Source organism: Sebastes umbrosus, chromosome 18 (assembly GCF_015220745.1).
Source record: "Sebastes umbrosus isolate fSebUmb1 chromosome 18, fSebUmb1.pri, whole genome shotgun sequence".
NCBI lineage: Eukaryota > Metazoa > Chordata > Actinopteri > Perciformes > Sebastidae > Sebastes > Sebastes umbrosus.
Genome location: NC_051286.1, coordinates 16,917,569 through 16,942,892, shown reverse-complemented (window position 1 = coordinate 16,942,892; position 25,324 = coordinate 16,917,569). Strand labels below are relative to the sequence as shown.

The 25,324-nt window shown below is 41.0% G+C and overlaps 1 protein-coding gene across 2 annotated transcripts in view; it reads left to right on the top strand.

Annotated features, from left to right (window-relative positions):
- Positions 1–25,324, top strand: part of nkain2 (sodium/potassium transporting ATPase interacting 2) — a 93,414-nt gene that overhangs the window by 41,012 nt on the left and 27,078 nt on the right. For both annotated transcript variants that reach the window (XR_005204173.1, XM_037750935.1), the window contains exons 2-4: positions 1,796–1,933; positions 2,850–2,930; positions 20,134–20,334. Coding sequence is in view for 1 of the 2 variants with exons in the window: in XM_037750935.1 (XP_037606863.1) it covers positions 1,796–1,933; positions 2,850–2,930; positions 20,134–20,334 (420 nt within the window). In the remaining variant the exon portion in view is untranslated. The remainder of the gene's footprint in view (positions 1–1,795; positions 1,934–2,849; positions 2,931–20,133; positions 20,335–25,324) is intronic.

Here is a 25,324-nt window from a genome sequence, read left to right as displayed (position 1 = left end):
GTAAGCTGTTAGCGTTTAAACACTTCTACTTGATAGTGTTGAACTGTAAATATCAGTCTCTTTTTTGGGCTAAATGAAGCTAATAATGGTATCTTTTTCTTTCTTTCTTACTTTCTTTCTTCTTAATGCACGTCCTCCTTTGTCTCCTGCCTCCTCTTCCTCCTCATGTCTTTCTCTCTGTCTGTCTCCCTGTGTGTGTGTGTTAATATATTTAGCAGTGCCATATCATACGCTGTGCTGACTTCATTAACTATCTCAGCATGAGGCGCCAGTGACTGAATGATAATAGACCTACAGTACACACACACACACACACACACAAACACACAGTCCTTGGAGCCTAACAGTAATGCATAGATAACTGATAACAGATTATTAGGGCTTCAACGAAAGTCTTTTTACAATGTCTGTCATCATATTTTCTGACATCATCAACCTAAAAAAAATTATTATTGTGTTTATATAAATGTTAGTTATGTAGCTGTTACGTTGCTGCTTGACCACCACGTTAATACAGGTGCACCTTTGTGTGCGGCAAACTGGGGAGCAAACAGTTTTTTGACAGCCGTGAAAAGGTTGTTTTTGAAAGGCTAAACGCCAACACATACAGATTGAAGCAGAATATTTCGTTTAGTGAAAACATGTGAATTTTGGAATTGATTAGATCTATCTTTTGGAAAAAAAATTTGACTTTCGGAATTTATAACGCTCTGGAGTTATTGGAAATGTTTGGATCCCACAAGTTAACAATCCTACGCAGCCGCCACTGGAATCTAATTCTAATAGGGCTGTCAAAATTAACGCAAATTAATTTTAACGGCAGTAATTTCTTTAACGTATTGACGTAACTTGCGATTTTAGAATTGCAACAGGCTCAGTTTTAAAGATAGAGTGAAGATACTGGCATTATATGAAACTAAAAAAAACTAATGAATCCATTGATACCAACCATGTCATACTAGCTTGTCGCGAAGGAAGCTAAATAACGCTCCAAACTTATGCTAAATTTTGGGCGAGGAAAAACTAGCATGGCCATTTTCTAACGGGCCTCTTGACCTCTGACCTCAAGATATGTGAATGTAAAATGGGTTCTATGGGTACCCACGAGCCTCCCCTTTACAGATGCTCCCACTTTATGATAATCACATGCAGTTTGGGGCAAGTCATAGTCAAGTCAGCACACTGACACACTGACAGCTGTTGTTGCCTGTTGGGCTGCAGTTTGCCATGTTACAATTTGAGCACATTTTTTAGGCTAAATGCAGCTTCTGTGAGGGTTTATGAACAATATTTGTCATTGTTTTGTGTTGTTAATTGATTTCCAATAACAAATATATACTGTATGTACATTTGCATGAAACAAGAAAATTTGCCCACTCACATGTTGATAAGAGTATTAAATACTTGACAAATCTCCCTTTAAGGTACATTTTGAACAGATAACAAAATGTGTGATTCATTTGCAATTAATTACAATTAGCTATGGATAATTGATGATTGACAGCCCTAAATTCTACAAATAGTATAATACTAATATTATTAGTGTAGCCTTTATCTTTGCATAAATACTGGATTTAAAAACACATCAATAAATAAATAAATAAATAGACATGCAAACAACAACAAAAAAGAAGACGTGTGGCATTCAAATGTTGATTCAGAATTCAAATGTCAACGAAATGAATGAAGCTTTGAGCTATTCGGTGCAGCCCTACAGTACAGTATATACTGGTTTTCTTGCTGTCATTGATTTGTTGTTATCTCCTCCTCTTCTTCTTCCTCTTCCTCCTCTCAGGTCAGTGTGCTGGAGCGTCAGGTGATAGATTTCCTGGGCTACCAGTGGGCTCCCATCCTGACCAACTTCCTCCACATCATCGTCGTCATCCTGGGCCTGTTCGGCACGATTCAGTTCAGGCCGAGATATGTCACCGGGGTGGGTTTTACACACTCACACACACACACTCCCGTTCCCACATCTGAAACAGCCATTTTACATATCCTTTGCCCTAGATCTAGCAACAGCCTCTCATTAGGCTATCCTCAGCTCTCTACATCGCATAACGAGGGCTGAATAAAATTGGACTGGAGTGACAGTTTAAAGGTTTTATTTTCTGCCTCACTGTAATTTGGTAGGTTTCATAGCACTGCCATCCATGAAAACTCTACCATAGTCATGACCTAAACTGCACTGTGCGCACAGAACAACGTTAAATATAATGTGTTTAACAACTGATCCTTTAATTATATAGTAAATAAAAGGTTACAACAGTGATGTGGAGTGGGAGTAGTAAATAACTTGCCAAGTGGAATTTATTTGTTTCTCTTTTCTGTCTCTGGCAGCTGTCGATAAAATAATTCATGTGTCAGAAAACTTTCTGGAGTTCCCACGGCGACTGCAGGGCCTCCACACAGCCCTCCCACACATCATACAAACACCACCGACACCTTAACCTTAAACACACGCACAGGGAAAATTAAGTGAGATTCAGATAATGAAAGGGAATGAAAGTTTTATCCAAGCTTATAAATTCTGCCTTACTTCCATCATCCATTCATTCATCCATTCCTGCTTATAACTCTGTGTTACACACACACACACACACACGCACATCTATTTTCTCTCTCTGTCTGGTTTGATTCAGGTGATTGGTTGCACTCTTCGCCGTTGTTTTTGTTTTCTCCGCATCTTAACAACATCAAAAGTGAAGCCTCCCTCTGTCTTTTCTCTCCATCTCCAGCTCGCTCCGAATGCAAGACATGAACATGCATTTTTAATTCTCCAACAAAGACCTGTCAGATCTCGTCTGCCTCTCACTTTCTTCTCCCTCTCCCGTTTTTTTCCTCTGCAGTACGCTGCCTGGCTGGTCGTGTGGATGACCTGGAATGTTTTCATCATCTGTTTCTACCTGGAAGTTGGAGATCTGTCCCGAGTAAGAACACATTTCCTTTGATTTGAAGTTTCACATGCAAGACAGTATCTGATATGTTTCTTATCATATCCAAATGAAAAGACCAAAACCCCGCAATGAATTAATTCTACTGACAAGTACTATCCGTGGAGCCAAAGTCTGATATAATGTTTTCCTCTGGATCATAGAGCTCTACTTTTGTCCAAAAACTATTAAAAACTAGGGCTGTAACAGTTCACGAGATAATAATGTGATAATAACGCGTTAACGCAAATTTGTTTAAACGCCACTAATTTCTTTAACACATTAATGCAACTTGTGAATTTTAGGTTGTAGCGGGCTCAGGTTTAAAGCTAGAGTGAAGATACTGGCATCATATGAAACTAGAAAACCTAAGTAATCCAGTGGTAGCCAATCATGTCATACTAGCTTGTTGCTCCGTACTTTGCAAAATATTGGCGAGTGGGCAAATAAACTTGCTTTTTGCAAATGTATGTATATATTTTTGACTAGAAATCAATTAAAAACACAAAACAAGGAAAAAGTTTGTTCAGAAACCATCACAGGTACTGCATTAAGCATAAAAAATATGCTCAAATCATAACATGGCAAACTCAAGCCCAACAGGCAACAACAGCTGACTCATAGAACCTACTTTCATTCACATATCTTGAGGTCAGAGGTAAAGGGACCCCTTTGAAAATGGCCATGCCAGTTTTTCCTCTCCAAAATGTAGCGTTATTTCGCCTCCTTTGCGACAAGCTAGTATGGGTATGAGTATTAGGTTTTGTAGTTTCATATGATACCAGTATCTTCACTCTAGCTTTAAAACTCAGCCCGCTATAACCTAAAAATGAATGGCATTAAAACAAATTTGCTTTAACACGTTATTGTCGTGTTAACTTTGACGGCCCTAATTGAGACTAAGTTCTTGTTTTGGGATTTGTTCGCAATAAGACACAATTTCATTTACATTTAGCCACAAATTTGCGTCTTCCTTGGCCAAATCACTATATCAATACGATTTTGCATCTTTTTAGGTTCTCCCATGCATGATGCAAATCTTGAAGACCCTTCTCCTACCAAGAGCAGGGTGGTATAATGCACTTGAGGCTGTTTGGTAACTTAAAAAAAGGCCACAGGGAGAATAACTTTTGCTCAGAACTATCCATAACCCGTGGATCCCCTGACAGAACCATGAGCGATACAAACGTTTTTTCTTCACTCAGACTCACTCACTCTCTACACAGATCCATTTTTCTCTGAAACTACACTGTTGTCTTTTTGATATGCGCACTGGCAGCCAGTGTCTGCACTCTGCAAACGATCATTTGTGAAGTAAAAGAAGTGCCACTCTGTAGCATCACTCTGCTGTCGCCACAGCCTATTATCATCCAGACAGGTGTGTTTGTGTAGTTCACAAACACACCTTCCTGTATGATAATAGGCCGTGGAATGATGTCCCTTCTTTGACCGCCAGCGCTGAAATCGCTGAAGTGGCTTTCTACCTGTCTCTTCTGTCAGCGAGGGTCACATAATTTCAGTGTAATTTTAGTGTAACTTCAGCTGCCATTATCACGGGGGCGAGACCCTGTCAGTGGCCACTTCCACAGACTGCTTACTGACACGGTTACACTTGAAAGAGGAGGAAAGATCAGCTCGGAGAGACGGATTCATTTACACCTTTTTTCAACATCTCGCTAGAATGTGAAGTCGCAAATCACATTAAGTGGCTCGATGTGTAAACAGTATAATTCTCACCAAAGCTTGTCAGTTCTTTGTGTTGCTAGCACGCGCCGACACGAGACACAAGGTCATTCGAGTCCTCTCAGACTCGCTCTGCAAAAGTTTAGCCCTTCTGCAGTGAAATTAGTCGATTCTGAATACAGATTATCAACTTGCACAATTAATTAGGGCCAATCAGCGCTTCCATAAACAGAGGAAATCAGTTGATGGGAGTGCTGATTATGGCTGATTACACTCTGCGGTGTGGGGTTGAAAAAAATAGTAGTTTCCCTATCATAATTTGCTTCTAAGTTGCTTATTCTGTTGGACAGTTATGTAACATGTCTGCTACCAGTTTAACAAATCACACAGAATTGCACTTACAGCACCACATATCATGTATCCGAGTCTTCATCTTATTGCTATTTCAAGCTTGTCGATCACATAAGCACATATTCTTTTGCTAGTGTTCCTGTTCCCTCCGGTGCTCACTCGCTGTTCGATACACTCATCCCCTGTCTGTCTGTCTGTCTGTCTGTCTGTCTGTCTGTCTGTCTGTCTGTCTGTTCTACCCACTCACACACAAACTGCTAGCCTTGTTAAGTTTTGTTGCAATCCAAACTAGGGCCAGAACAGTTGTATAAAATCTCCCCCACCCTCTGTCTAGAAACCTACAGCTTCATTGATCTCTGATTTTAATGATATTTGCACCTCTCACTGTCCCCGAGGCCTATAGTTTAACAGTTACCACTACAGCTGGGAGGACAGGGAGCTGCCGTTTGGCGTTTTTTATCACACTGAAAAAAATAGAAAGCCATGTCTGCCATGTTGGAAGGCCAGAGAGACAGTTAGAAACAGCTGGAAAAAGCTGCATAATAACGGTTCAAAGGTTAATTGAATAGAATAGAATTAATTATGTCACCAAATGTATCATTTATATTCTATTATGAAATTATACGAGTTTAACATTTCTCTTCATTTTTATTAGAAAAAAGCCCTTCAGACCAAAATCACCACATCTGGTTTCTAATGAGGGTGAAGCAGCCAGTTAATCAGGGACACCTTTATCAATTACCCGCTGACCAATCAGAGTGAGGCACACTCGAACCAGATGCCGAACAGCTTGTTTTTATGACCAGAACAGTTTGCGTGCGCCCCGCTTCAAGGGCACATCGACCTTGACCCAGTTGCTGAGGGAGAGGGGAGCCACAAATGCCCACTTTCCACCCACCCACCCCCACCCCCACTCCCACCAACCCGGATTCACCAGCTGTTGTATGAGATACGAATACATCACCTACTGTTCCAGGACTTGTTTACAGACCTGAGAGCTATTATTACAATGGACCACATGTAAAGCAAGTATGGTTATGTCTGTGATTGTTGGCACTCAGTTCAGAACAAAGAAACCCCTCAAAAAGATGATGAAACAAGACTTGTACTCTGTCGGAAGGACCGCACAATGTCAAACAAAAAAAACGGTTAAAACACAAAAAGTGAAGCCAATGCTGAAGTGCCTTAAACTTGCATTCTTTCTAATAGCCAGCAGGGGGCGACTCCTCTGGTTGCAAAACAAAGTTAGATTGTATGGAAGTAAAAGGACCCTACTTCTCATTTGATTAATTACCTCAGTAAACATTGTAAACATGAGTTTATGGTCTCAATCGCTAGTTTCAAGTCTTCTTCAATACAGCATGATGTTCATTTAGTAAATTATGGTCCCATTTAGAGTCAAATAGACCATAAAGCAGGGTATGATTTAGGGCGTGGCTACCTTGTGATTGACAGGTCGCTAACACGGCATTGTCCAGTCTGGATGTTGTCCGTGTTTTCCTCTTAGAACTTTAACCCTTTCACTTCTGGTTGCAAAAAACCAAGATGGCGACAGCCAAACTTAAGGCTTCAAAACGTCAGTCGACAAACCAACGGGTGACGTCACGGTGACTACGTCCTCCTCTTATATACAGTCTATGACGAGAACAACGCCTGTAACCACGGTAACTTCACACATCTAAGATGCGACAAGCCTCCGAATTTTTAGTAGAAACAAAAATACAAAACATAATCAAATGAATAAAATGTGACTAAAAGTAATATACTGTACATTTTCATCAATATCAGGCGCCAAAATGAACACTGAACTATTAAAAGCAGATATAGCCAAATAGGTTAAAAGTTGAAATCTAACATCATGACAGCCCAGCAAAAATAGACACTACATGTTAAGCTCAGAAGTACACGGTTTAGATAGAAATGAAAGAGCAAGATGAGTGTATACCACAGTTTTATGTATCTCGGTGAGTGAACTGGATCAAAATACCTCGTTGGTATTTGATAAGGGTAATGGTGGTGCGCTCTGTGCTTCAAGAATACTGTGATAGAAATAAAAATCTTTTAATCTCCCTCTCTATTGCTTTCTGATGCCACTTCCCTCTTTCATGGCCTCTCTTTCTCCCTCCTCCTGCGCCTCGCTCTCTTCATCTCCATGTAATTCATCCCTCCTCTCCCTCTGCTCACCCTATAATCAAGTCTTTTTCATGTTGTTTTGCAAAGTACCATGTGAATCCGTACCGCGCTCCTCTTCCGCCTCGCTCTTCGTTCACCTTCTCGCCTCCTTTTCATTCACTTCTCTGCCTCTATATTTCCAATGTCAAGACTTGAGGAAATGTGTCGCCGTCAAGAAGGCACTGCTATTCATGGTCGATGCGCGGGGATTTATGTATTGGCCAGTACCGAGTGCCAATTTAATACATTACTTTATACACTCAGGCCATTACTTTGGGGTCACAGGACAAAAGTGGTTGCGACAGACTCCATTTTTCTTCATTACAGAGATCTGACATCTTTCTGTGTATGAAAGAGGCAGGGAATCAGCCGGTGCTTTGATTTATGCCATGTTATCAGTGCCTCTTGGATTCGCACTGTAGCTTTGATGTAATTTTCCAGTGCCAACACTCTGTTTTATCCATGAATAGAACTCATATCCAGATTGTGCATCCCCAGTGCCAGCAGTGTAAGTTTATTACAACACTGATCCAACTGCCAGGGAGGTAAGTGAATACTTAGAGGTTGGGCTTCCCATTTTAAAATGAATGGATTCCAAACATTTGGATGTTGATTTAAAGAATATATGGCAGACAAAGACAACAATTCAACTTTCATGGCGACAGAACTGCAAATATTCCCGGTGTTATAGTGCGGGAAAGTCGGACAGATTGGGGCTGTTAAGGGTATGAAATTTGCCAAACGCCTATGACATTTCTTCTTGATAAGAAAAGTAAACCCCAGACAAGTGGGTGGAAAGGTGGGAGAGAAAGTGAGGAGGGGGAATGCGTCAGAGTTTGTCAGCTCAGTTTGAAGTCAGACGGCCAGATGGACAGACGTTGGAGGAACAAACGTCATCATCGTGATTGAGATAACGGTGGCTTTCGATGAGACATCATGTCATGACTCACTGACATTGTCCCACGCAGACAGTCAGTAACTCAAAGTTAGATTTGACACACATTTTTACTCATCAATTATTTTGAGCTTGACAGTTTGAGTTTGACATTGGAAACTGAAATTGACGAAACAATCTCAACTCAGTCTTGGACCGTATCACGCGGTCCTCATCAGCTGGCTCAGTTTGCTCAGCTGCAGTGGAAGTGTAGGTGTTTGAACTTTCTGTGATTCTGAACTGCCCCCTCATTCTTTTTAATGTGACCATTGGATTGAAGCAGCAGGGGTGCAAACGCACACGGCTCCAGCAAAACACACAGCGTCGTCTGGTAAAAAAAAAATTGAAGCTGGTTCAACTTTTGTTGAACAACGGAACATTATCTGGGAAGGTTTCTTGTTGGATGGAGGTGTGAAAGTAGGCTGGGTTTGAACTTCTCTCTTAAGCTCTATTTTTTCATTCTCACAAAATGACTTCCTTCCCTTTTTGTGTTTACAACCAAGTGCAACATAATGAATGTCTTTCTGAAAAGTGTGTGCCATTATCCCCATTTGAGTGTTGGGTCTCGCCCCTCTCTATTACAGCGGGATACTTACTGACCATTCGGAGCAGCTATAAACACATTTGCCTTAGAGTATGTTTGGACTACAAACTAGTATCCAAACCAGCATTCCCCGGCTTTTAGAAACGTACATTTGGTCCAGTGGGCAACCTCCGGGTCTGAAAAGTGAAGCCAATGCTGAAGTGCCTCAAACTTGCATTCTTTCTAATAGCCAGCAGGGGGCAACTCCTCTGGTTGCAAAAAGAAGTCTGATTGTATAGAAGTCTATGAGAAAATGAGCCTACTTCTCACTTGATTTATTACCTCAGTAAACATTGTAAACATGAGTTTATGATCTCAATTGCTATTTTCAAGTCTTCTTCAATACAGCATGATGTTCATTTAGTAAATTATGGTCCCATTTAGAGTCAAATAGACCATAAAGCAGGGTATGCTTTAGGGCGTGGCTACCTTTTGATTGACAGGTCGCTACCACGGCATTGTTCGGTCTGGGTGTTGTCCGTGTTTCCCTCTTAGAACTTTAACCCTTTCACAGTGTGTTTCCAGTTCATGACAGTTAATTGTAACATTTTGGTCACGGTCACTACTGGTTGCAAAAAACAAACATGTCGATGGCCAAAAATGCCGAACTCAAGGCTTCAAAACGGCAATTCACAAACCAATGGGTGATGCCATGGTGACTACGTCCTCTTCTTATATACAGTCTGTGACAAGAACAACGCCTGCAACCACGGTAACTTCACACATCTAAGATGTGACAAGCCTCTGAATTTGTAGAAGACACAAAAATAAAATAAATACATGAAAAACAAGAAAAACTTTGTGTTGTCGACTAAAACGAGACTAAACCTAAATGATCAAATGACCAAAATGTGACTAAAACTAATGTACATTTTCATCAAAATCAGGTGCCACAGCAGTTAAGGCTAAAAGGCCAAAAAGGTTAAACATTGAAATCTAATATCATGACAGCCCAGCAAAACTACATGTTAAGATTTGGATCACAATAGATTCGATGCTTCAAAACGGCAGTCCACAAACCAACGTGTGACGTCACGGTGACTACGTCCCCTTATACAGTGTACTGTATGATCTTGTCTGATCAGCAACCAAAAAACTTTATGCAATGATATGAACAAAACATGCAAATCTTTGTATCTGTGAAGTTGCAAATGCTTGGTATTAAGAAACAAGAAGTGTTTATTAAATTAAAACAAGATTAAAAAAGAAAAAAAAGATTAACAACTGATTGATAAACTGCTTTATCACTAGTCTTGTTACGACATGTTTGCCTTCTCAACCGGTTTGCGTTTGATGGAACTTTCTATCTAATGTGAATCTTTGCCTCCCATAAGGCCCCTGTGGAGCCCCAGAGGCAAGATAAGGTGTACATCCTGTCTTGACAGTAATTTGAGTTTAAGCCCGAGATTCATACCATATATCAGTCTGTCACGCTCCCGTCCTTCCTGCCACTCACCGCTGCACTATCTAATATAGCAGCAATGCCACAGAATTAATCTTTAAAAAGATTTCTGATGTGGCATCCCTGACAGATTCGGAGAGGAGCCTGTGGAGAGAGAACTGTCACCAATGCTGCAAACACACACTCGCATATTCACATCGACTCTCTCTCTCTCTCTCACACACACACACTGAGACAGCTAACTGTCAGTAGTCCACTGTGTCATATAAAAGATGCAGACACCCTCCGCACGTCAGATGACACACAGATACAGACATATATTGTACACACATACACCGCAGCTCAGCTGTCAGTCATTTGCTGAAGGGGCGGGCTGCTGCGTGGGAGGGTTATCCCGCGTGCTTTTTTGCATACTGTATGTGCCAAAGTGTGTGTCTGTTTGCTCTGCCGGTAGTTGGAGAACCTGTCATTCATTTTATCAGTCAGAGGAAAACATGAGGGACACAAAATCCAAACAGTCTGAAAAACAGTGCCATTTTGAATCTCATATCTGTCCAGGCGTCTAATTTCAGTCCGCAAACACACAATGGAGACAAAGAAAGAGAGAGAGAGAGAGAGAGAGAGAGGAATAACTGCAGGGGAAAAAGACAGAATAAGAGATAAAAAAAATGAAAGATGGAGGGAAGAGATAAGAAAGAGAAACTAAAGAAGACTGAAAGATTGGGGGTAGAGAAGGCAGGCATCAGGGGCGGACAGAGAGACGGCGAGGTTTAGACAGGCGAAGGTATGATGGGAGCTATAAAAGATGACGTGTTATGGGATGAAACCACATGCGAATCGGTGTCGCTTTCAAGAGAGACGAGAGGGGACAAGGGAAGAAGAAGAAGTACAAACAGAGAGAAAGTTAGAGCAACAAAACCTCTAGGGAAGATCGCTTATCTGACAGAGAAAAAGAATACGTCTCTCTCATATCAAGTTCATATCAACATCAATAGCTGCTGTTGTCAGTGAAGGGCGAGCTTTTTACTGCAGGATAAATTGTCGGAGAAATATGACAGTAAATCAAATCGCAAACCACCCAATTCATCTTTCGAGGAAAGTAAAAAAAACAGATTGCCGGAGCTAGTTTGAATGCTAATAGTCACTTAATATTACCCCTCCCAGTATTCATTGTGCGCTGCCGATTGAGACAATGAATCAGAGGATCCCACACATTGAATCATGACGTTGTAGTTAAAACATCCACCCTGATTCACTGAGTAAATGCATCAACCCTGACTGTGGTTGATCAATGGCGATTTGTAGAAATCGTGGCATGAAATTGCCTTCTTTCATCAACACGTCTCTAGTGGGACATTCCTACCAGCCAATTTGATCATTTGGAGCCCTGAGCTATTATTGCTGGTGATTCCATTTGATTATTCATTGTTACTGTATAGTTCCATGCGCGACGACAAGAGTTGGTTTTTACTTGTTAAAATAGAGCCAGCTGATTAAACACAGATTGGCTGTACGCCGCAGTAGATAATGAATGTGATTGACTCGCCTGCCGCAGTCAAACTTGTTCCAGGGTTTGGATGTTTGCTGGTGATTTCAAGCCTTGATTATAATGGATTTAGCCTTGCTGTGTAAGCAGTAATGCTTGTTGTTATATTGTACATGCTAGAGAAAACTGCTAAACTGCCTTTTACTTAAAGAACTCCTTAACTATACTGCTCTTGAAGGTTTTTTTCAAATGAGCTTCTTCAGAACTGGGAAAAGCCTGAGGAATGTCTTTTAATTGAAACAATAAAGCAACCTTTCAGTGTATTCAGCCCGTTCTCATTCTCAGGGCGTCAAATACCGAGGCTTTGTCATGGCCATTGGCGTTAGATACCGCCACGCAAGGCACCCTTTAGCACCAGTATGAGACACACCAGGCTTTCCATTAACTGCAATGTAAACCCATATGCATGCAACGGTAAACGCTCAGAGAAAGTGCCCTGGGAGTGGCTGTGGTTTAAAGAGCGAAAAGACACACTAAGGGCGAGCGGGAGTGGCGGTGGAAGGGTCCAACAAACACAAGGCTTTCTTCCAGGAGGCCGCTGTTTTTGGCCCGTGTGTTAAGTTTCCCTTTCATGTTACAATCAGCTGTTAGTGAATGTTCCGTGTTCACAACGTTCAGTTTAATTTTCACTTTACAAAACTTGTAGTTTTAAGCCCAACCATGTAGTTCTTTCCTAAACCTAATTATAGTAGTTTTGTTGCCTAAACCTAAATTGGGGCGTGACAAAGCAGCAGTATGTGACGAGTTAGTATTAGAGCGTGTTGGTGTATTACAACTTGAGCCATATTTTTATAGTTTTCGGAATGAGGACGATTTTTCAGAGCTTTAGCACCATGAATAAAGACATCAACCAATCACGTTACGCTGAACGGGTTGAGTAGCATCTATATTTATAAGGATTATAAAACAACAACATGAAGCCTTCATATTCCGAACCATGACGATAAACTTTATTAACACCTTATTTGTCACGCCCCCAGTGTGTAAAGGCCTTTACTCTGTAGTACTTCCTTTTAGAGATGCCACCACCTTCCATTATATCAGCAAACAATGTCACTATTACATTGTTATTAATAGTAATAGAAATTACGTAAAAACTACAAAAATAAGACCCTAGTTGTAATAAACCAGAATTATCCTTTTACAAATAAGCTTCATTAACTTGATCTTGTGAATTATTTTTGTATCCTTTTAGTATGTTTCGTTAAGACACAGAGCATTTATGCATTTATTTGGAGCTGTGTTTCTGTTTAACTAACAAATGTAATAAATATTCACTCTCTTATAAGCTCTGTTTTTGTCTCCACCAACTCGTGATAGAAATATCTGACTCTTTAATGACTGCAGAGTTGGGTGATAATTCTGTGTTCATCATTATGAGCGACCCCTTTCACATAATACGAAGTCTTTTGATCCATTGTTGATATAAAATATTGATTACAGCAGCTTTAAAATGCAGCTGCTGATTCTGTTTTACGTTCCTTTTTCAATCTACATCTGACTTATTGCTTACGGCATGGCTAGTGTTTTTTTTCCAAAAACCCAATTAACCCATTGAAAGCTTGAATTAGCAACTCCCCCCCACTCCTTTATGCAATTATGGATCCCACCTGGTGTACGGGTATAGCGCTATAATTGGCCTCACCAATCTGAAAGATCGAAGGGGTTAAAATGGTTATGTTGAGGCATTTGCTTAGAGATGGTAATGGGTTTAGGGTGGTTAAGGTCAGGGTTAGGATCTGGAAAGGACGTCATCTCTACCCACCACCCCCACCCTTCAGCACATACACACACACAAACAATTCCCCAACAACCCCAACCAATCTGATAGGAGAGAAGTGCTTTAGGCATTATGGGTTAAGGCCTCATCTAATACCCATGGGAAATCACAGCAAAACAACATAGGGAGATGCACCGTGACTGATGATATTGGTGTGAAATAACACAGACAGAGTGACATAGCGAGAGACAGCAGAGGGAGAGAGAAAATTATAGAAAAGGGGATAGAGCCAGATAGAGATGGAGGTTCAGTTAAATAGAGTGAAAAATTGACTTCAGAGAGAATAAAGCTAATATCGCACACTCACTGATTTTCTGCCCTTTAGTTTGATGATCCGCTGGACCGACTGACTATCCGACTGGCTGTCAGAATGTCAAACTGACTGTTTTATTTACCGTCTGCTTCACTACATGACTGCCGGAGCTTGTATTGTATGTTCGGAGCATGTATGAAGGTGTTAGATTATGTGCGAGTCTGTGCGTGTTGTAAGCCGTGTGTGTTTGTGTCCAGGGAGCAGATGCTGAAGCACTCGTGGGGAAAAATTGACACTCCCTCCCTTATGCCCTCCGTCCATCCATCCAGAATATAATGTGGGTCTGGAGAGTAAAAAACACAATTATCTAGAACGTTGTTGCTTAAGGTCTGTATTCTTTTATTGACACATTTGGTAATATCCTGTCCAGACAGTGTGAACTGTGGACTGCAACATTTGCATATCCTGAAAAACAGCATTAATAGATGATAAAAAACTAATTTTGTTTACGTCACATCTGCTTTGATCAAAATTGGACACATTGACGCTTAATTATTCATATCCAAGTGCCCCTTTTTCTTATGCTGCCAAGGTTTAAAGCCTTATTCATAGTCGGAAACACCATTTTTGGCAAATATTTTAACTCTTAAACTGCTCTCAAATGTAGCTCCAGGTAGCATCGAAAGGGCATCAGGGGAAATACCATTTTCACTGGTCTTTTCCTCCCTCCGTCCCTCCATCCATCCATCCATCCATCCATCTCTCCATCTCTTGGGAGTGGAAGACAAAGGAAAATAGAGAAGTGGGAAATTGAGGGGAAATTGAGGGGAAATTGAGAGAGAGAAAGAGAGAGAGAGAGAGAGAGAGAGAGAGAGAGAGAGAGTAGAGAGGGAGGCAGATGAAAAACAGATGTGGTTCATTGAAGCGGCACTAGCCCACAGTCAGAGACAAAGACCTGAGAGCATGAGTGCATGATCCTCAACCTGCACACTGGAAATTATAGACTATACTGTGTGTGTGTGTGTGTGTGTGCGAGGGAGCGAGAGCGAGAGAGAGAGAGAGAGAGAGAGGGATAATAGGAGAGAAAGGTGAGACACCCGGAAAGTGGTGAGGAAATATGTGGAGGAAGACTATAGACAAACAGTCAGAAATGGCGCTTAGTAAGGATCACACACACACACACACACACACACACACACACACACACACAGTTAGATATACTAATAAAAGCCTAGTCAATATTTTTTTGTTTGAGGTTGCAAGCCAAACAAGCCCATTCATCACCAGACAGATTAATATCTCAAGATTATTATGGAGCTATGGCTTCATCATCGGGGTGGGTTCAATGCTGCGATGCTAAATAAATCCCACCACATAAAATCAATACATCAATGCCAGCACACAGCTGCTATTTAATTGTTTTGTATTCCACTGGCGAGTGTGGAGTAATCTGTGGAGTTTAGCCTCCAAATCCTTTGTGTAGGTTGTGAACACTAAAACTGTTCATATTTTTTATTTTTTTTCTTATTATTACAAAAGCACTATCTTCAAACACTCTTTCTTACTTTGGAAAAATGGGCTTAATTTTGAATTTTTTTTTTTAATATAATTTTTTTTCCCCATTCCATGGCGGTAGAGGTTTGTTGTCGCGGCTCACTGCTGCTGGATGAATAGAAAGGAGATAATACAGTTTGGTATTATTAGTACCAGTCTGGTTCCAGGCTTTATTACAGACCCTGTAACCTCCGTGAACTCATGCTCAGGATCCTCACACACAGCTGAATGCAAGGGGAAATCAGAGAAGGGTACCTACCTTCCCTCTCTTGGTCTCTTTTGTTGTTAGTTGTGGTTTTCTTTCCTATTGATGTGGCGAAGTGAAACCACATAGACTACATGACCTCACGTTGGCACAGCTTCAGTACAGGTACAATGGAATTCAAAGCAATAGATATTTTGGGAAATACATTTATTTCTTGCCGAGAGTTAGATGAGATACTAAATATGAAGTTACATCAGAGAAGCAGGTTTGGTTAAGATTAAACAGATTTATTAAACGGCTTTGTTGAATACTCGATTCTGATTGGTCAATCACGGCGATCTGCAGTCTGTTATTTCTTTATAGCAGATGTTAACTATGTATAACATACCGTTGCTATGGGCGCAGTTTTGATGTCGGACTCTGGAGGACCATTTTTGTGTCAAATTATTGATTTCTTAAGTAAGTAGCCGTGTAATAAGCGGGATAATGTACAGCGAGCGGGTCATTATTGTGAAATAAACCCCTTCAGGGCGATGCAAGACTCCTCCGCTTCGCGTCGGATACACCGCATCGCCCTGTCGGGGTTTATTTCACAACAATGAACGGCTCGCTGTACATTACATGACGTGTTAATTAATGAGATTTAGAGGTGCTGTAGGCAGATTTTGCCCAAATGTCAAATAATTCCTTTAAAGTAGACGTATTGAATCTGAATATTAGGATTTGAAGGTGATTAACCATTTCTCCACCATTTTTATCAAAGTGACTAAATTTTACTTTTTCTTGTTGCTATTGCTCTTTCTACCTAAACTTAGTGTTGGTACGATTGCTCATATTATCTTGTTATATTTATAATTTTATATAAGCTCTCTGTGTTCCAACACAGCTATACATATAAATTGATAAATGCTGCCTTGTCTTTTCTCAAGTTGAATGAAGTTGCAGCATATTTTGTTCCCATATTCCGCAAGTGGTTAGCACAACTTACTTAGCAGCATCTAAATACCGGGCCCGTTCTTCACGCATAAATGTCCCTTTTCATTGCCTTCACAACGTGAGAGGGAATCAGTAGCGATGCATCCTGCTTGGCCTTGATGACATTTTGCCAAATTCAGCTTTTCATTGATAATTACTTTTTTGTTTATGTGTGCGTGTTTGGTAGGGAGGCTCATTAGAAAAGCACTGATAGAGACTGCACGGAAAATAATTATTGCTTCCCTCCCAACCCCATTTAACAGAGAGGGAGAAAAGAGGTGAAGAAGTATAAAAAAGAGAGGCAGAAAGATTTGGAGCAAGGCAGTGACAGTAAGAGACAGAAGGAGAGAGAGTGATGGCAGAGAGAGAAATTTAGAGAGATTTTACTCATTAAAAAGAGGAGCACAACAAGGGGAGATGGCATTAATCAAGCTCTTCGCTAATGAGGCATTTACTCATTACGCTGAAATAGAGAGAGGCCAAGGAAGAAAAAGAGGGGGTAGTAGAAAGAGAGACCGTGGTATGAATTAATAGAGAGGAGAACAGGAAAGAATTAAGTAAGATGAAGAACAATACGGAGGGAGGTGACGGAGTTAAGTATAGATGTGGTGGGAGGAGAAGTGGGACAGGTAAAGATAAAGACGAAGTAGAGTATACAGCGTAGAAACAGATGGTATTGATGTAAGAACTGAATCCCTTTTGCTCTATTTAAAGATCTGTCATTACTAGAATCTTCACTAGAATAAGTTACATTAAATCCTACTGGTGAAAAAGTGTTTCCTGTTGGGATTATTTACCCCTTCATTCCACTATATTACAGTTGGCAGACGTAATAAAAAATGTACTTTGAGTGGATATTTGCCTCATTTGGGAGATTTTTCAATATTCTGTGATGCTGTAAGACGAAAACCGTCGAGGGGCACACTTGCTAAGGAACTAAAGGAACTGAATTTTGATAGATGAATACAGGAAAAACAAAATCTTCAAATATTTTTGTAAAAAAATAAATAAATGTATCACCACAGAGAAAATTAGCAAATTAAATGAAAGTCATGTTTTGCTTTCAGCATGCTTTTAAAGAGCATTAAGGCTTTTCATTAGACTAATGGCGAAGTAGTGCAAGAGAAAAAACACGTGTGTGTGTGTGTAATGCATTTTGTTAGTGTGCATATTAGTGTGTCAGTGCGGTGGCCATCTGTGGAATGATCTATGTCTACCCTTTGCTAAGTGGAGTCGTTAATATTTGCATTATTTAAACCAAGACGGCTATGATAACTGATTTATTGCGCGTCTTTCGGGCTTTTAGAATTAAAAGGATTTGTAGAGGAGCCAAAGCAGATACCCTATGTTGCAAATGCAAGGGCCGTTGCTACTTGGTCTTTCTCTGCTGCTGTAGTGACTGAAACTGTTTGTTTATTTACTGGTTGTCAGTTGTGGCTTTTATCTGCAGCTTCTGGCAGTGATGGGACTGCTCATGCTGTGGTGGACAAATCAAAGAGAAGAAGACAATGGCTGTGTCCAAACTCACTATATAGTGATTTTGCCATTTTGTAGTGCTGTCTGATTGTATAGTGAGAAATATTACACCCTATATAGTGGCCTCGAAGTATCCCACAATGCATCGTGAAAAGTAGTGTACAACGATGCTCACTAACTGAGCACTGTATACCATCATGCATTGCGCTGAAGGTAAAATGACAGACAGACGAGAGCAGAGAGAGGAATGCGATTGAGACAAATCAATGAGTTATTGGCGTGAAAATAATGTATATAATGTGAGCAGAGCAGCGCATCACAACACAACATAAACGGCCACAAAGTACTTTGTATTTATTAATTTGGGAAAATACACTTGTTGCATCCACATTCACAACGGCCGTTAAATTTTACCTTTCACAATAAAAGCCCTAGATATATACGCGGCATCTGCTTACCAGGGGGAACTTCAATTCACTCAGAGCATTTCGAGAGACAACTCAACAAAATAGCTTATGTATGTATTTATCACAAACAAAAATACATGTCAGTATTTATTATGGATGTTCTACCAGCAGACATTGATCTGGCATGTTTTTGTGACAGCAATGATGTAATTAATGACACTTAGAAAATGTCCCGAGAAGTGTCCGAAAGTGTTTTTTCATTTTGCCGGTGAGCTTAGCCCCCGGGATAGTGAGTCACACAGCCAACGTCTCCACATCTGTAGAACAGCAAGACTAAAGGGCTATCCACACCAAGAACAATTACTAAAACGATGACAATAACGATGTGAGCATAGCTACTGATGAACGATAACATCCTGCGAACAGCGGCGCCAACGCACACGCACTGCTCGCTCCAGCAAAACATGCTTATACACATTAAAATGACATGTTTAGCTATTTATATGATAATCACTAGGGGGTGATAAAATAAAATAGTTAACTAATGTATGAACCGTAGCACTCAGGAATACAACGGTGTATTTGTCCCACATAAGAGGTTGGATTAGTAAAATGGTCTTTGAACATGTTTTCTATCAGCAATAATTGTAGACTACTCATTGAAATCAGCATCTCTCTTTCCTCGTCTCCGTGGTGCTGAAAGACGCACAGCAGCGACAACACCATGACTGAGTGGCACAGCAGCGCTACTTTTCAACTGTTTTATTTTTCATATTCCCATTAATAAGAATAAGAAGTGCTTTATAAATGTTGTATCTGGACGTTTCTGACCATGAAAACTTTTTTTTTTTTTTTTTTTAGAGCATTTTCCGATGGGGAACTGAACTAAAAGTTAAACTTATCTATACTGTTTTTGTCAATGGAGCCTGCTGGCTTTGAAGAGAGCATAGATAAGTTTTACTTTAAGTTCAGTTCCCCGTCGGAAAGGTCTGTCTGACGGCAAGATAAAGCAGTGACAATATTCTAAATATAGCTTACACTTAAACGGATATTGATTTTTTTACACGGGCCTTTCTTTAGGTGGCTAAAAATGTGGCCTACATCATTTGCTCCCATGCCAGAAACTGTCTTTTTCTCCACATTGGTGGCGTGCTGACCATCATCTACTGTCGGCAATACATTGACTATAGATGAGTACCTCATACTGTACAACCCCACCTCAAATAATCCGAACTGTCCCTTTAATGTGCATCTCGTTTTTTAATGGCACCCATAGTTTTGGGATTGTTCTACTTAAGGAGAAATAAACCAGGAGAACAAATCATACTGAGTTGCCTAAAACCGAAACAGTAACACTAAAGTTACTGACCCTCCCATGACACCACATCACAAAGCTTCCTCTCTCTCTCTCTCTCTCTCTCTCTCTTACACTGAAATCATCATACGAGAGCTTTTGGTGCATGCAGAAACACCAAAACCAAACCAAGCTTCTCTCAACCTCCCCCTTTTCCCTCTCTCTTCCTTTCTCTCTCTGGCCTCCTCCCATCATTCTTCCCTCTCCCTCCCTTATTGTCCTCATCATAACCCTGCCTGAGCATGATTCAGATCTAATCAGAGTGATCCCAAATCATTGGAGTTATAAATCTGAGATCTATTTATGGCGCCAAACCCTCTCCTCCTCTTCCTCTCTCTCTCTCACTCTCTCTCTCTCGCTCTCTTTCTCTCAGACCTAGATTTGACAAACAGTCGGTTTTACGGTTTTAATTAAAACTCGGTTATAAGCTGGCCTGACATTCAGCCTGCTGCTACCTTGTTCCAGGTCTGCCTTGTGTCTGAGGATGTAACTCAACTCTTTCTGTCTGTCTCTCTTTCTTGCCAGGACTCTGACCTTGTCCTGACGTTCAACCTGTCCATGCATCGCTCCTGGTGGATGGAGAACGGCCCGGGGTGCAGGGTGACACCCATCACCCCTCCTCCCTCCTGGGCACCCGAGGACCACCGATATATATCTATATCCGGCTGTCTGCTGGATTTCCAGTTCATAGAGGTGGCTCACTCCTCGCTGCAGATACTCCTGGCTGTGAGTACTTGAGCTAAATAAGTACTTTGTAGTATGCACTGCAATTTCAAACTGGAGTACCCGCATGTAGTATACATGCTGTTACATCTCGGCTTTAAACGTCCTTTCAACTAATGGGGGTGACCTGTCGCTCACACTGCGTGCTACTGTAAATACGTAGCAGTTGTAAAGAGACATTTGTCTTCATATTAGTTATTTTAGTAATACTAAATAGTGTAGCATTTTGCAAAATACTCTTATTTTCTTTCTTTCTGACATGAGACAGTAAAGTAGCAGGGGGAAACAGACAGCTTGGCTTTGTCCAATAATGGTTGGTAAGTACAGGTGAGGAGTGTTAGCAAGTCAGTGTTGTGAGAAAGATTACTGGATTTAAAAGGAGTACCGCTCTGAGCAATTTTTACTTTATGTCTATTATGAAAAAGTGGAAATTGACTGTTAAACCCCTTTCCAAAATAATGACTGTCCAAGCATAGCTTAGCAACTGTAAGAACCCCATGTTGCACAGTTGGTTTGTACAATACTGATGAAAGTGGTGAGACTGAAGGCCCAAACGAACTGAAAGTGATAATTAACATGCCTCATTTGACGCACGTCAATTGATGTTCCTATGGTGCACCGCAGGCGTCAGATTTGAAATGCCAGCAATACAGAACCAGCAATATTTAAGAAAAGGTCGCTATTAAGCGGTATTTTTTGGTATATTACAGATACGACTTAATCTTTTAACTTGAGCTAAATAATGAAAAACTAGTTAAAAATTATAACGTGGATAAGATTAACTTATTGATATGATATAGATGAAAGTATAACTAGATAATGTGAAATTGACACCACACAATCCGCTAGATGGGAGACGTATCACTCTGTTGGAGTTGTTGGAACCAGGTTGGCACTACAAAAACACTTAGTCCACTCGCAGTTGTACAGTTGTGTTACAGAGTGAAGCTTCTCTTATTAAACAATCTTTGGCTCAGTACAGACACCATCCTTCAGAGAGCCAGCCGACTGTCTATTAAATAGACGTTATCAGTCGCTATAAGCCCCATAGATGTGGGTCAATAGGGGCCTACTACACCCACTAGTAGGTTTTACCATCTATTCACATGGTAGATCACCAAAAGAAGGTATAAAAGAGCACGATAGCGACCTCCAGCAACCGTAGTAATTTTGACAGAAGCAGAAGTCAGGTGCTGTAGTATAGACAGTGTGAAATTCCATATGGGTTGGAGGTTGGGGACGATGGACGGAACACAAAACACAGAACTTTCACCCAGGAGACCATGTGAAACCAACAATGTGTAGATGTCTTTGTGTTCGTAGTTATGTTTTTTTGCTGCCTAAACCTAAAGAAGCCATTTTGTTTGTGTTCAAAACATGACGTTTCACTCAGTTTTACAACATAGAACGAGGTGCATTTAAGTTTCACTTTCACTTTTACAACGTAGTAGGTGTAGTAGGCCCCTAATGACCCATACCTATGATGCTTATAGCGACCGATAACGCCTATTTAATGGCCTGATAACAGTCCAATTGGGTGCGAGAGCACAAAAACGAGACTACACCAAAGTTTTATTTTATTTTACGGTCAAGTTACAAACAAAATTTACATCAAGTAGTGACAGCTGATGTAACTTACCGCTGGTGACATTTGTCACTTTAACCAATTAAAGCGACAGTATTATTATTATTATAAATTAATGATTTATTTCTTTAATAAAGTATCATCCTCTGAGTGAAAATCCTTAGCATTTTATTCCTTTTAGCTCTCTCCAAACAAACAGCCTTGGTCACCGTGTCCTCGTTTGACGTTCCAAAAATCGAAACAAGGTCGGACTAGGGACGTGAAAGCAGTTTGACACGCATCGTAATGCTTTTGGTGTGTGTTCGGCCACACAATGGGTGTACTTCAAAGCGCGCACGTCAGAAGCTTTCAGTGCGTCTGGGAAAAGCTGGGATCTTTAAAACCAAAACAAGGAGCTGAAAGACGCTAAAAGACTCCACAGAGCTGATGGGAACTGCAGAATGGGAGGACAATTGGGTTTGATATCATGAGTGATTTTATCCATAGACATTGATATTGATATTCTCATCTTACTTGGAAATAAAGCGAAAAAAATATTGAACTATTCCTTTTAGTTATGACATTTTAGTGCATTAGCTTTTCATTAAAAAAAACTGCTGTGTGAGTCTCTGTGTTTGTGCGTACAAGGAAGATGTAATATATGCAGTAGATAAATTCTGTGCTTTTTGTGATGTGTTTGTGTGTGTGTGTGATGCAGTGCTTTGAAATGAATGCAATTATTAAATTGATGTTCTATGCAGTTACACTCCCTGGTACATTTAGTTTAATGTATTCTAAAGTGTATTACAACCATGCCAACTTCTTTGCCTGTTGCAATGGGTTAGGGAATTGTGGGTGATTGTGCAATTTTGCGGTTAAATAAAAGCATCCAGGCTCCATTAAGTTATTAACTTGGTACCCTCATTAACATAGAATGGGCTGGATAAGCTGCTTTAGAGACTCACTCTCCCTATCTCAGGTTTTTTTCTCTTGCGCGCTCTGTCTTATTTCATTGTTACAAAAAAGCGATTTCCTTCCCTCTGTTTCCCTCTGCCTGTCGCTTACCCTCACCCTCTGTATTTCTTCCTCTCCTGCACTGTCAAACTGCGATAATTAGCCGGATCAGAAGAGACAGCGGAGAGAGAAATAAAGAGCGGGAATGAGGGAGGCCTGACACTTTTCATCCCAGTTTCCTCAGTACAGAAGCTCTCTATATTTCAGAGCGCTCACACGCATATGAATACAGACGCACGCGCAATAAACAAACCGACGCTTCAATTCTGACTGCACGCATTAACAGAAAGAGAGAAAGACTTTTTGGAGTTTCGGCATGTCTTTTTCACTCTGCGTCATCCTCCCTCACTTAGCATGACTGTCTCTCTCTCTCTCGCGCGCCCGCTCCCCTCATGCACTCTGTCAATCGATAGTGGTACTTATAGTGTGGCTGAGTGCCAAGCCACCACACAGCTGTACCACTGTCTCGCTGTAATTGGTGTGTGGAAACACTGTCATGCTCCATGAGCACACACTCAACAGTCGGACTGGTTCACCGGCTGACTGTCTGGCTGGTTTACTGTAATTGGTGGAAACGCTGTCAGGGTGCTTAATAGCATACGGTCAACCAGTCGACTGGCTGACTAAATGCGAGGTTAGGGTTCGGTCGGGTTGGGCTCTAAGCTGACTGGTTGTTGTTTGCACGTTCACTGGTTAGCTGGCTGGTTAACTGATAGTGTGTATTGAAAGGGAAGGGGGACATTAGTGACTGGTGACATTGTTAAAGGTGCAAAATTTGAAATTCAGAGCATATCTATTGCCTCTGCACGGCTCTCAACATGGCGATGGCTGAGCCGTCGGCTCGCAGCTAACGGTGCTAACAGCGCTAACAGTGCAAACAACGGCAACAGTGCTGACAGAGCTAACGGTGTTAATCTGGGGGGGGGCGACGTAGGGTGGATGCTACGCTTCCGCGACGGTCAGGACGGCGTTATCAGCTGTAACCGCCATGTGAGCAGCGGCTGTGAGCTAGCCAGTGCGGCACACTCACATGCACTAAAAGGCAACGCACAATACCGGGACGTTTCGATTGTATTCGTATCAATTCAAAGTGAAAACATCGATACATTAATTTCCATCCAAGCGGTCCCTCCTCATGTGTGTCCTCCTTGATTGTATTAAATGTACATATGATATTGTCTCGTATAAATCGCAGTCCCATGAATTGAATCGAATGGAAATCGTATCGTGGCAGACTTTGTGATATCAGCAAATATCGTATCGTTGTCCAAAGAATCGATATAATATCGTATCGTGATGAAACTTGTGATTTACACCCCTAGTGATATTCATACTGGTTTAAATGAACAATTTGATAGTATTTCCCATCTTTGCTGAGCAAGAGTTTTGTGCGAAAGGCATTAAAGGCCTGTCCCATATAGACGCCTGACCCAAATATATGCCAGTTGAGTTAAGTGATTGAAGCAAATAAAAGCCTGGGCTATTAATTGCAGTTTTACTGTATGTCAGGACAGTATGGAAGTTGGAAAAGTCACTGAGGCATTTCAGCTGTCAGGGTGTTCAACAGAGCATGTTTTTGTTTGGCAGACTGGTCAGGTCTGGCCTGCGTGCTCACTGATTTTGTCTCTGGTTCACAGTTTCGGGTCCATTTGTTGTAGAAGTTCAGGTATTACCGTACACCAAAACTTGTGAAGTTATTCTTTATTTCTACATAAAGATAATAACGTTTATCTCATTAGAAAATGACCTGTTTCACACCCATTTTCTTGAGGCGTTATAATGTTGTAATGTTCCAAGCTGACTGGGTTTGCTCCCTGACTGTTGCAGCAAATGACTGTGTTATTTTTGAAGAGTTAACCGACTGATTAGATTCCCAAACTGCAAAACACAAAGGGGTGTCTCTGACAATTTTGGTGCACAGTATGAAGATCTGAGCTGAAGCGGAGCATAGGGCTTCTCCAGGGAGATCCAGAGAGTCCTCGGTGAAATGTCGGCTAACGCCATCACTGCCGGACTCTGCAGCACAGTGGGGGAATGTGCAGGCAAGACTTCTGTGATTACAATTGTGTGTTCTCACAGCTTTATTCTACCTGCTAATAGCACCGAGTGATAATTAAATGACATTTTGCAACAAAAAAACATGTAAGATGAGGCTTCCTGCTCACTCAGTGGTCTAGAGTGCATGCATGCAAGTAATTTCAGTGATTAGCATAACTTCAACCAGAGCAGAGGAATTAATCAGTGAAATCACCTACTGGTGTTTTTGGTTGGAAAGACAACCTCCATACTGTACACTCAGCCCTTCACTGCACACAGTCGAATAGCCTGAAATGTTATGGCTTCATGTGATGAAAAATATAATTAGCTGTGCCGCTTGTTTGCATGTTGCACCTATTAGCAACACTAAAGCAGTTT